This window comes from Castor canadensis, chromosome 2 (assembly GCF_047511655.1).
Source record: "Castor canadensis chromosome 2, mCasCan1.hap1v2, whole genome shotgun sequence".
Taxonomy (NCBI): Eukaryota; Metazoa; Chordata; class Mammalia; order Rodentia; family Castoridae; genus Castor; species Castor canadensis.
Window position 1 is genome coordinate 108701964 of NC_133387.1, and position 13760 is coordinate 108715723.

General features: G+C 41.9%; 1 protein-coding gene across 12 annotated transcripts in view; it reads right to left on the reverse strand.

Annotated features, from left to right (window-relative positions):
• Positions 1 to 13760, reverse strand: part of Ikzf1 (IKAROS family zinc finger 1) — a 102336-nt gene that overhangs the window by 67079 nt on the left and 21497 nt on the right. For all 12 annotated transcript variants that reach the window (XM_074065518.1, XM_074065514.1, XM_074065515.1 and 9 more), the window contains exon 3: positions 9584 to 9703. In XM_074065518.1, the coding sequence (XP_073921619.1) occupies positions 9584 to 9703 (120 nt within the window). The remainder of the gene's footprint in view (positions 1 to 9583; positions 9704 to 13760) is intronic.

Genomic DNA, 13760 nt, shown 5'->3' on the forward strand with positions numbered 1-13760 from the left:
TTGGTTGTTTTGTACACAGAGCTAACAATTCTTTCAACTCAGAGAAAGAAAAGCAGAAAATAGGATTGAGACCAAAAGTTAGAAACAGAAAATGGTATGTATCTACTTACTCTGGAGCAGTTTTATTTTCCTAAAACAATGATGTACAATGTGATCCTGAATCTAAGTTGTCAGAACAAAATGAAGGTGAGATTAATACTGTTTCTGTTTATAAAAACAAAACCACTTCCCATAGTGAACCTACACCTTTGAGACTATGAAGTAAAAAGTCATATCTTGGTGGGAATGGTGAAGATGGGAGTTTTTCAACTTTTTTTCTGGTCCAATTTTTCTAATTATTTTTAGCTCATCTACAAGGTTCTGGAACATTACTGACAACAGTAAGAAGTCTGAATTTGCAAAGTTCTTATGTGTGGGAGATGTTGGGGGAAAGTAAGGATGACACGTATTGGCTAAATGGTGGAGATGGCAGAGCGTCACGGTGACCTGGGTGAGATGGCAGTATTGTCAGTATTATGGATATGAGTGGCTAAGAATCCTACAGTGGGAGGGACAATCTCTCATAGAAGGCTCCATTGTCTCAAATGCTGGTCATGCCCATTGAGAAACAGTGACCTGAAATTATCAAGATGATGGACAGCAGATACCGTCCTGTTTCCTCCCTCTCAACTTCAAGTTCCCTCTCCTGCCCTCCACTTCCTTTTGCCTGCCTTTCTTTAAGAAAGCGCCACTACCCGTCATCCCATCTATTCACTTCTATTCACATTTATGGGACATTCTCCTTTGCTAAGGGATGCCAGGTGCTGGGGACACAACAGAGCACAAATCAGAACTGAGTTCTTCATCTATAGGTGTGATATGTGCTTCCAGAAGAAAATGAAGGTGGGATAAGGTTACAGAGTGAGAGAGTGCTGTCAGACCATGTGGTCTGGGAAGCCCTCTCTCAACTGGGGCATCCCAGAGTGAGGGGAGCAGGATGTCATGGGAACAGGGGTAGATGCCACCACACCTAGCCATTAGGTAATGATCCTTGTCTGCCCTGGGACTCCTCTTGGATTCTTAGATTGTAATCCCTTCTTTTCCACTAAGTTTCATTCTATAGGGCGTCAAATATATTTAAATATTCTCCTAAAGGATGGGTCTGTAAATCCTACCCCTCTTCCTCAACTCCCTCAGCTTACTTCCTTTCCCTCTTTCTTTCTTCCCTAATCACTTCATCATCCCCAGGGGTTGCCCTCCTATCTTCACCCACTCACCAGTTCACTCTTCTTGGCAGTCTGGCTTATGCCTGCACCCCTGTTGAGTTACTTTTGGGAAATGCACCAGAGACCCCCCACTTCCTGCCCCCCGGCAAGACCTCCTGGGAGGGCACACCCTTTGATTGTCCTCATCTCAGTGAACATCTCTTTCTCATGGCTTCCATGTCATATTTCTTTCAGGAACTTGCACCTGAACCAATTTTATCTGAACTCATTCTCTGCATTCTTTACTTTCTCTTCTAGATAATTAAAGGTTATTCTTCCCTAAGGCTCTCAGTGTTCCTGACATTTCTCTCCACTGTCCCTCCCTAACTGATGTCACCCCACACTGAAAGGACTTCTGCCTCTTACACCCCTGCATGCCAGAAAGTTCCTTGGCTGAGACCCATCCTTGGCTCTCACCTTAATCCCAACTCTGTGAATATCAATATTGCTTTTGCTCAATAGAATCCTTAGCATCCCAATCACCATGGTTGAAGCTACGGTCACTTCATCCCTCTATCCATAAAAGTAAGTTGACAATCACTGCCTCTCCCTGCCCCCTCTTTCTGTCCCACTACAACCTTCCGGCACACACTCACATGATTTCTCCTTGGGATCAGAGGCGTTAATGGTTTCACGCTGTTATCTGTCACAAGAGTGATCTAACCCATAGCTCTCCAAGGGTTGTCCCCTAGCTCAACACCTTTGGAGGGTCTCCTTTGGACACCCTTCTGCACACTCCAGAGCAAGCTACTTCTGTGCGTTTGCTCCTTTCCCCACTCTTCCTTAAACTCAAAATGTTTTTGGCTTTCATGCCCCTACCCAAACTTCAACTGCTCTGTAAATCTCCCCCCATCCTATGCTGCCACCTGCCAGTCCAGTTGGGAACAATCCTTCCTTGTCTACATTCTTGAGGAAACACCTTTACTTCTGGTGAGTTTGGTTGTGCATATGTATACAGCCACAATTCTCCAGCCCTTAGCTCTGGAGATCAACAAGGCAGTGGCTCTCCAAGTACTACTGGGATTTCCTCATTTCTGGAAGGCCAGAGAAATGAAAACTGGAACCAATCTCAGCGATCTAAGGACATCTACACACACCCAAAAGTAAATGCAGCAGGGAAGGCAGGGCAGTAGAGGATAGAGCAGTGTCTTTGGGTCAGACACTGAAGAACTTTCAGGGCTTTGTGGTCACCAACCCCCAAATACGAGGAAGCAGGGACATGGTGGCCTTTGCAGGGAGGGACCATCCCAAAGTGTGAGTCCATCTTTATGAGCCTCTCTATCAGCACACTTGTCTACTCTCTGTCCCCAACTGGGCCAGGAAGGGCCTGCCAGACTCTTCCTGATTCAGGTGCTGTTCAGATGTGAAGCTTGCTGTATCCTTTCACAGATTCTGTGGGTCCTGCCAGACTGCCCTTGGCTACCCTCCATGCTATGACTGAGGGATGGCTTGTTTCAGGTTAGGCTCAGTGTGTGAGGTTAGGCTCAGACTCTGTCTGAGTCACCTGTTAACAGGAGTCTCAAAGGCACATATCACGCAGGGCCAGATGACTTAGAATGCCTGACATCAGGAACACCATGGTGAACACAGTGACCATGTCAACAGCAGTGACCAGGATGGTCATCTGTGCTGTGTTCCACCTCAGAGTGGGCCTGAAATGTACTATAGCCTTGGGTGAGGTGACTCCCACCTCCCAGGTGCAGCGATAGCCCAAAGCCACAGCCAGCGCTAACAAACTAGGACCCAACAGAGCCAGGGCCCTAACTATAAAGTGAATGGACAGAGCTGGATTCTCCAAGAGGACACAGCTGTGGTCTCTTGTCAACTCTTTCTCTGTCTCTGTCTCTCTCTCTCTCTCACAGACATACACAGACACACACCACACACACACCACACATGCACATAAAAACACTCAGGCCCTATACACACAAATATACATTCTACCACCACATTCATATACACACTACAGAAATGCACATACCACAGACAAACACACATTCCACACACATACCACACCACACACACACCCCATACCATACACATGCACACCACAAACACACCATACACCGTATGTGTACACACACACACACACATGTATATATATATATATATATATATTATATATACACTACCTTCCGGGTATGTGTATGCACATGCAAGATACCTCATGCACATATAAGCAAACAGGCAGTTGTGCACGTCTAGTACACACGTACCTACACAATATACCCAATCATGCATACACATGCACACATGACACATACAAACCATGCACACATAAGCAAACACACACACACACACACACATCAGTTTCCAAGGACGTCCTTAACCCTTGCTGCCTGCTCTCAGAAGAAGCCAGCACTGGAATGGCACTTGATACAGCCCCATGTCCCTCACTCTAAGCTCTACTGTATCCAAACTGTGAGGACACTCAGAAGAGCACTGTGATTCCCAAACCTTTTGCACCAACTGAGAGATTGGGGTAATAAAAACCCAAGAGGCAACAGTGGAAAGTTTGTGACTTAAAATTCTCTTTGAAGTGGGAAGCAGTGCACCTGCCACAGAAGAGGCTCTGTGGCCAAATGTGGAAAGACCCAGAGGGTGGGAGAATCATTGTTGCAATGCTGTTATTTCATGTTTTGGAAAATTCATGAAAAAGGAACACTTTCCAACTGATTGGGATATATCCACGGTGACAATACTTGCTGCCTTGACAAGACATTCCCAGATAGAGACAATAAATTGCAAAATGGATGATACAGAATTTAAAATATGTGCCCCATTGAAACCATAGCTCAAAAGCATTCAACTAAGAATCCAAATGATAAGCTTTTGGTTGGTAATCCCTCAAAGAAGAAGAAGAAAAAAAAAAAACAACCAACCAAACCAAGACACCAGCCGCACCAAGTTGGGCAAACAGCTCTGTTTGCAACCTCTTTCACATCTGAACACTCCTGGGTTCAGCTGCAGCTCCTGCTCAGATACTGCTAGATAATGTCTCCCCAGAGCTAAAATGGGGTTTATCGGTTCAGAAGAGATGCATTTCACAGATAAAAACAACTTCCTCTAGCTGCTGATTAGATAAGCAGGCTCACATCCGTACTCAAAACCTGGGCTGCCCAATCTCCAACGAGCCCACTTTCTCTTCCCATCCTGAATGACTCTCCAGTCCCTCTTCCCTCTCCCAGGTTAGAGAAGCCATAGCCACTGTCCACCCCAGGATCACCCCCTCGTCTCCTGCCTCAAACTTTAAAATGAAGGGAGCATTTGGCAACTAGTTGAAAGGATCCTCTTACAATTCCCACCTTAGTAGTCCTGAGACTCATGACTGAGTCAAGGTTTTTCATTTCAATGGAACGAATCAAAAAAGCAAGATTTATGTGATTACATGATCATTTTTTCCTAGATTCCCAGGGAAAGGGAATATACAGATTATTTTTCTACTTTTAAAAAAAAATTTTGCCAGAGAGAATCAAACCTTGGTCAAAGTATATACCAAGAAGGGACAAAATTGTATTGATTTAGCTTCTATCTCTTGGAGTTGTGTGTCTCTGAACATGTCTGTGAGAGATCTCAGAGGAAATGGGTTTTCTCCTCAAGACTGTGGAAGGTCACCTAAGTCAGCAAACCCAAAGAAGAACATTCTAGAACGTAATGGGGCCATATATAAAAATATGTTCTCCCCACTTCAAACTCACATTTCCTTCCGCACAAGATTGGCCCAACCTTGGTCCAATCTTGATTGGTCGACTAAGTGACTCCAGCCCCACTCTACCTCATATCTTCTCATTCTACCACCCCATGCTTGTGTAATTCATGTTTGTAATTTAGCCCTGGAGCTTCTGCCCCTGGATTTTTCCCTTGGATTCTACCCTAAACTCTTCAACTGCCTGGCATCCTTCTCAGGGGTAGTCAGCCCCAAATCTTTCCTCTCCATCCCCTGGCCTTTCCTTTTCAGTAGGCTCCAGTCCACCAACCCTGCTTCCTGGCCATTTGCATTCATGGGCAGAGCAGAGCTTAGGGAGTTCTCCTGAGTCAGGAAGCAGCCCAGGCCATGGCCACAGCCCCCAGCTCGCCACGTTGGAAGGTAAACCTAGACCTGTGTACTTGACAGTAGAAGTCTAGGGACTGAGGACCCTTGATTCATGCTAGGGCATGGAAGTGAGTATGAAGAAAGAAAGCAAGAGAGTGAAGGCAAGAACTCATGACAGAAGAACCCATGAAGAATTCTTGAGGAAAGGAAGAAAATAACAAGGTTTTTGTTTTCTTGTAAAAACTCCTGCCTGCTCTGTGGACTCCAATCCTGACACAGTCCCTCAGGACAGGTCAACAGGCTCTGGTCAAGAATTCTCAAGCCAATCCCAGTCCACTTTTCACTTCTCCACGTGTGTGCTCTGGTGACTGAGTAAACTTGGGGTTCCCTTAAGAGGTCACTGAGTATTTTCCCCAGCTTCAAATAGTTTCAGACACAACCACTTCAGAGAGCTGAGAATTCTCAGCTTTTAAAGAGAGTTGAAGAGTCTCTCAGGGTTTTAAAGAGACCACTTCAGAAGAATGAGCTACAGTTTCATTTAGTAGACTGTGGTGATGACTGAAGCTCTCTTAGCCAGAAAGTTCTCCTTTGCATCTAACTTAAATTGTTCAAGCTATACTTCAAATCCTTTGTTTCTGCTTATTCAGACCTAGAAGAAAATGCTGGGTAAGCAAGAACTCTCTCCTGCTCTGCCTTTAGGCTGTCACCTGATTCTCCTTATTTATACAGAGACCTGTTGGTGTCCCTTTTACACTCCTTTGTAAAGTAACGAGGTGTGAAGCCATTGCTTTTCTCATTCTGGGAATGACACACCAGCTACCCTACTAATTTGTGGTCTGTGCTTGTTTAGATTCTTGTCAAACTGAATGATACCACTGGCAAAATGGCTCACAGCTTTTCAAAATCATCCTCTCTTTTTAAAATGGTAATCCCTGCTGTCTATTATGACCAAATATTCTCCTGTCTTTTCCCACCTTTTGCCTCTCTCATTTCTCCTTGAACTATCCAACAGTATTATCAGCTAGAATCCTTGGCTTGAACTTGGATCTGATGGCAGTTAGTACCCTTAATCTTTCCTTTGGTCTTGCCCTATTCTAACTAATTCCTCTCTTTTCTGGCTGTCTTCAGCTTGCTTATTTTATGGATTAATTTTTTTAATTAATAAATTCCTCTTCTATCCTTGGTGTTACAGTGTTATCTACTGTCCCCTTTCTCAACTGACGCTATAACAGGTTCCTTCATTCTCTTCAATCTGAAAGATTATTGAGTTGCACAAGTTGTGTTCTTTTCCTGCCTGTTATACTTTGCCTTTCCTATTCTGTCTGTAGCAAAGCGTGTGCATGTTTTTTTCGTTTAACCCACCAAGCCACTCTGGGACACGTTTAGTTGTTCTTGTCCCCTTAAAATGAGGAAGCTAAGCTCACAGAGGAAAAGCATTGCCCTGAGGCTCACGGCCAGGGAGAAGGGTCTTCAACTTGTTCCTTTTAAGATACACTTCCCACCCCTGCCAGGCCACCACCCCTTTCACCTACCCTATATTTCAACAATGCCTCTTGCCTTACACTTCTGTCCCAAAGGAAGGGTTTCTTTTCATTTCTGTCCTTCATCTTTTCACACTCTGTTGTCCTAATGACCCACTCCCATGAAATAACTTGATGAAATATGACATGGAATTTATTTCCTTTAATCTATGGATTCCCTTGCCAGTTTATATTATTTCCTAAAGTTATCTACACCATTTATTTAACGTTATACACTACAAATTACCTTACCAGACAACCTCTTACACATACTGAAGCTATTGGATTTCCTTCCAGAACCACAGTGATTCTGTGTGATTGTCATGTGCGGTGGCTTCCCTGGATGCCCGTTTCTCCTGGTGGGTCCTCTAGGGCCCTAAACCCCCAATCCTGGCTTCCTCTCCCCAACTCTCTCTTGCCTGGTGTCTGGTTTACCATCTGGGCTTCTGTACTCTGCTTTCCTGGCTTTGAGAAATTGCTACTTTGGTCTCTAGTCACCCACTAGAAGCTTTGCCCATGTCAAACAGCTTTGCCAGCCTGTCCCCAGGGCCACATCAACTGCTATTGTCAAAGCAAGTAAAGGCATTTTCTGGGATTACTAAATTTCAGAATTTTAAAATTCTTATTTTCTAAACCTCACCCTAAAAGGAAAAGTGCGCTGAAAATCATATTACGTGTGACAAGGGGCAGAGAGGGGAACTCTCAAGAAACGATGAGCTCACCCTAATGCCAAGGGACATCACACTGGGTACATCAGGGACTGAGAACTGGACTCTGAATACAGGGGACACACAGTCCAGGGAACCAGTCAGCAATGCAGCCAAGGCTGATCTTCAGCCAGGCAATCACCCACACTGGAACTTCAAGGGGATGAGGTACGTAGGGCATTTTGCTGGGACTTATAACAATATACTGTGTGCTCTTCTCTGCCCTTAGGAATCAGCCTGACTTTCAGTTCTCTAAAGGATGCTCACACCAGGAGGATTCCACAGTGGCCTCTCAGCAGCTGCAGGGACTTCAGTGTGAGCCCTTTACATTCTTCACAAGGACAGAGCTAGCTTCCCAATCTTTAAGTCTGGGCTCTAACGTGTTAGTCACAGGGTCAATGGATAATCGTTTTGGCTCCTGCTTCCAGAGCTCTTTGTTTTGCTATGGGCATATGTTTACATCCCTGTTAAGTGAAAAAACAATACCCATTGCAATAGGTACTTCAGGGACCAAACCAATGAGGTAACCACCACGTTAGCTGCTCATGTGTCACCTTTGCATTTTTTTTTTACCATTTTATACCACTATTGACTTACTGTTTTTATGTAAATTGACATTTTATCAATAAATAGGTGTGTTTCAAAAGGAAGTTGTGTAGCAGCACAGCATATGGTAAAACCAAGATGCCTTGCAAGAAACAGAAGATAATCTTAGAAATAAACACATCAATTAAAATAAAGCATGGTTGATCATCTGAATCTTTGGGAAACCCTAAAATGATGTCTATGACCCTGTTCTCATAGAATAGAGGGAATGATACCCAGGTGTTATTTTTCTACCCATTCATCTTCCCACATAGACTAGCCACTTCCTGATAGGGAGTTATAACTAGTAAATATACTTGTTCTTTGGGTTCATTTACAGCAAATGGGTTAGCCACTGTCCTTCTTGGTTTATGTCATTAATTATATTTGATAAATGAAAAAAATTTAAGAGAACTGTTATACCCAAAGTGAGCTTTGTTTTTAAGCTGAACATATAAAATATTCCTAATGATTGTACCAGGATGTCCTACAGGAAGACTGGCCATAGTGCTTATGTGGCTGACTCACACTGATCCATTCTACCTCTTGGGACCTGGGTATCCTGTATGAAACTCTTTTATGTAAATAAGTGCTCTCAATATCACAGCTTTATCTTTTTTCTTAAAGTAGATATTCCAAGGAATTAATGACTCATTAGCTCATGAGAACATGGCACGGTGGAGTGTAAAAACTGGTTTTTGAGTCAAAAATTGAGTTTAATTCTGACTCTACCACTTGATGTTGGTTAATTCACTCACTTTCCCTGGGCCTTTGTTTTCTTGTAATGAAAAAGTGTGGAAAGTTCTTCTAAACATGAATGGTAGGTAGATTGTATAAGCTAACCAGTGAAGTGATTTTTGGATCACTCCCATTCTTTACAAATAGGTGGATAAATGTTTGATAACTTGGATAATCTAGATTTTTCTGTAACATTAAAAATTCCCATTTGTCTTTTTATTTGCCAAACATTTACTAGTTTTTCATATCATTGAATCATTTCAACAAGAATGTCGCCAAGGTAGTATCAGGACTGAAAGGATTATGGTCCGATGAGTCTTCTATTTAAGATCTGGAGAGTAAAGGGCTAACTTAAACAGCCAGCTAAGGCTTCTCTTAACTAACACAAAGCTCAAAAGAAAAGTCACCCTCTTGTCACATACACAAAATGTACCAATTTCGATCTCTAAGGAAAATTCATAAAATCTGGTATTCTTGCAAGTGGTCTGAGGATGGAGGGAGAGATGGAGATGTACCCCATGCCAGGTGATTCTCCCCCTGCCTCTCTTGCTAGCCCATGAGTGTTCCTCTTTCATACATGAGGACCATGAGCTGCCCACCTCTGCACCATATTTCCTTAAGGTGATGACTGAGGGAAACAGTTAATAAAATGCCTCACATCTTTTAATCACAGCATTGGAAAGACATAAGGAGATAGCAGTTTCATGGGAAGAGAGTGGGTGACAACCTATAGATCCCCAGAATGGCCCCACTTACCCATTCCACGCTCACTCTTGGAATTCTGTTGTCCTCCAGAGGTGGTGGAAAGGTCTTCAGGGACAGGCATGGGTTCATCTCCATCATCTGGAGTATCACTGACTGGGGGACTCTCCTTCCCTACAGAGACAGATGGAAGCAAGAGGTTAGGATGGTTGTCAACAGCCACTGGGAAGCCAGCATGCTTGGGCCTCACTTCAATGGTGCAAAAGGGCCATGTGAAGAGGTGGTAACTGGACTGAGTTAAGCTTCTCTGTTGAGACCAACACACATTTTTCTTTCTTTAAATGAATTCCATTGCCTTTTCCCATAACACAAACATGAGAGAACAAAAGAAAAAAAAATACCTGCAATCCCAGAGCCCTACTATTAAAATTATGGTGTATATATATGCACATATTTAAACATTATAGATAATATTCAATAATATTTTGTTTTTCAAAATAAGCTAGTTTTTAGACATTGTCATAGACATATTTTTGTGCCAGGGACCATACTTCCACAATTTCACTTATGATGGGTACATAAGGATATATTTCAGTGCAGAACCTGTATTGTTTCCCAGCTTTTTTTGTGTTTTAAATGACTAAACAACACTGCAATGAACATCTTACTAGCCAAATCTTTGTACATATTCTTAACAATCACCATCATAAAAATCATTGGAAGTTTTATGACTGGGTCCAAAAGCATCTGTGCAGGGCTCTCACTATGTTTTGATGAATTTTCTTCTTGTATGGAAGTTGCTTTTTAAAACCTACTTCACCTACCCACATGTTGGTTTGTTCTTCAGGATATTGACAGGCACCCTGTGCAAAGCTACACAGGCCGGATCTGTTCACTTTCAGGAGCCAGGGACTATTTCGCCAGTTGCCCAGTTTTATCTAACCTGGTAGGGAAAAGCTTCTTGGGGTGGGATGGAAGGAACCCCATGCCTACTGGAGAAAATAATTTCTTTCCTGAATGCAAAGAAATTTCATCACCATGACTTCTGTTTGAAATAGGAATAAAATACAGTCCACACATATCAAAATTTGCTTATTCTTCACAAAGTAGGATTTACCAAATTGAGTTTTACAGGCTGCCATCTTTATTTTGAATGGATTAGGATTAAGTTTGACCAGTGCCTCTAGGGATGGGGAATGCTTTCTTACTCTGAAGCATCCAACACTGAGAAGACATAACTGCTACAATGTGCTCCTACCCCATGGAAGTTGAATCTTTCCCAGCTTCCACCCTTCCAGAGCTAACCTACGCTTGAGTTGGGAGACAAACCACATGCAAGACACAGCTAGTGAGGACCTAAGTCCTCACAATGCAGACCAACCCTTTCTGGCTGCTTGAAGAAGTCCCACAAAGCAGCAGTGGAATAATGGTTTTCAAACTTTAAAGAATTTAGGGAGATCATCAAGGGAATTTGTCTTTTTTGGTAAGAAGAACAAAATAATCTTACACAGAACTTTTATAAAAAAGATCTTTTCTATATAAAGTAGGGACATAGCAGGGTGGGGAGGCTGAACCATCAGAGACCCAGGCTACTTTCCTTCTCAAAGACATGTTTGTGCCTGCCAAGCTGGCAACTTGGCTTAAGAGGCAAGAGGATATTCCCCAAACTTTAAGGAGAGTGTATAAATGACAAATCAGATGGTAAAATGTCTAAAAAAATTATAAGGAATGGTGTGACATTTCTTTGTTGGTTTGAATAAACCTCCCACAAGAATTACACCAACATTTTAGAGGACTGGCAGTAAAATCACCCCCAATATATGAAGCAACCTTTACTGTAATCTTTAAAATAGAATCTGTCCAGGCACCAGTGATGTGCTTTGGGGAATAGTATTACATTCGGTAGGAAACAGACATCACGATGTAATATTCCAGCTTAGCTGTAATTAGCGCAATTGGCATATTTTCAGAAAGAGCATTATTGGGTATATTTGGATAGCCAATACAAGATGAATAGTTAAAGATGGGGTAGGATTATAAGAATTTCCCAAGGAAAAACAAAAGGCCAGAGAGAAATTGATTGAAAGTGCTCATGTTATGCTCAAGGGTTGGACACATGCATTAAGTCAGTACCTGATTCAATTGCTCTAAATAGAAGACCTTAATAGTAACAGTAGCTGAATGTCTTAGTATTATTTTTTCACCTCTTTCATAAGTGGGGAAAAATCTGAATTAGAGGATGAAGGAAATATATGCACCGTTTGACAACTCTTACTTTCACATAAGATGAAGGTCTAGAATGTTTCTTAAACTTTGAGGACTTTCGGGAGGTAGAGCAATTTTTCTTTTTGGTAAGAATAGCAAAATAATCTTACACAAAACTTTTATCTAAAAAAAGTTCTTCTATATAAAGCAGGGACACTGCAGGCTGGGGAGACCCAAGCCACTTGTATCCTCCAAGCTCCATGATGTGCCTCCATGGAGATGACAGTGAAGCCCTCGGCAGTGGAACCCTGGCCTAAGAAGCTGGCCCATGGCTCAATGTGTATAGGGTGTGCATTCAGGATGTACACATATGTCCCTGTGATTAACCAGCTGTCACTATTATGGAGTAAGGCATGGAAGACTAACAAATTAAGCTTTTTTTTGACTTATTTTCTTATTATGATCCTTCCTACAATAACTTTGGAGTCCTCCATGATGCTCTAGGCCCATATGGATGTTGTGGCATGAGAGCCCAGGGAAGAATCTTAAAAGATCGGGACTTAGTCAATGAAGGGATGTCATACTTTTGGCTCAATTCATATGAAAATGCATCCAAATAACTCTCAATCATGTGTTTTTAAAATATAAATGATCTATCTCTTAGGGATCAATATCAACCTCAGATAATAGAGAGTGTTCATAATAACAGATGTGTAAGAATTACATCGGTCTTGAGTTCTGCCCCTAAAATGCCACTCTCCTGTGTTCTTGATCTTAAATCTTGGCACTTTTATTTTAATCTACATAGGAGAAAAGTAATGGAAACAGTAGGGATTGTGATTCTAAAATACTGTGGATCAGATTGATCAGTAGGAGCTCTCAAAGCAGAAGAAACCACACGGGCTAAAGGGGAATAAGAAATTACTCTCAGTGTGTACAGGAACATGGAGTTAAAAAGTCAGAACCGGAAGGAACAATGTTGGATGTATTCATGTGCCGTCAGAGCTCAGTCTCAATTCAATCCTGCCTAGCCTTGGCTCACTGATGGTTTTTAAAAGATCCTCTGATTTGCCTAAAAGCGCCCCCACCCAGTGTGAGTCGTGGTTGCTGGGATGTTAATCACTCAGGTGAGCGTCTGTGCCCAGGGACTCTTGTATTCTTTCACGTGGAAGACTTCCAAGAGGAAAGTTTACTGCTTTATGAAAACCTTCACGATTGGCAAAATAGTCTTACAAATTCACTTTCAACACATCTTCCCCCTTAACCATCCTAAATGCAAAACCATGCAAAGATGATAAAAGAATAATAAAGATGATAAAAAAATAAAAAATTAAGTCAACAGATCCCAAAGAAGAACACACTGTGACGAGGAGGTATTTGATCTGGGATATAGCTCTGGTTTGACCAAATGTAAGACTGATGGAAACATGGAAAGGGTCACATCTTTAGAACCCTTTCCTCAAGCAGAAAAGGAGGCTAAAAACTACAATTTTATTGTAGTTCTAACAGTCGTGTTGAAAACAAAAATAACAACGATTGCAAATTCTGATATGCTAAATAAGTTTATGGTATTATTTGGTAACTTGAAACATACTACAGACATACATGTCTTAGGGAAAGTTCCCACCTTTCCCTAACAGTATACACAGTGAGTGACATGCAAACACAAAACGCTATTGACTGAAAGGCAGTAAGTACTAAAGGTAAATGGAATCATTTAGGAGATGTGTTAAAATTTCACTTATTTGGAAAAATTAGAGAAACTTTTGGTTAAATTATAAACACTAATTCTATTTGATTTATCTATTACCTGTGTTATAAATAAAGCATTGCATATAAGAAGTTTTTATGGGCAAATTAGATGAGAAATTGAATTATTAGCTTATCAACTACAAGCAAATGAATTCTCAAGTCAATTACAATTCACCCAACAAAGTTCTGGAATTCTGCCCTCCCAAATGCATCAGTTTCAGTATATAGAATTACCCAACAGTATAATTCCTAGGTCAAATAACAGTTCAGAATA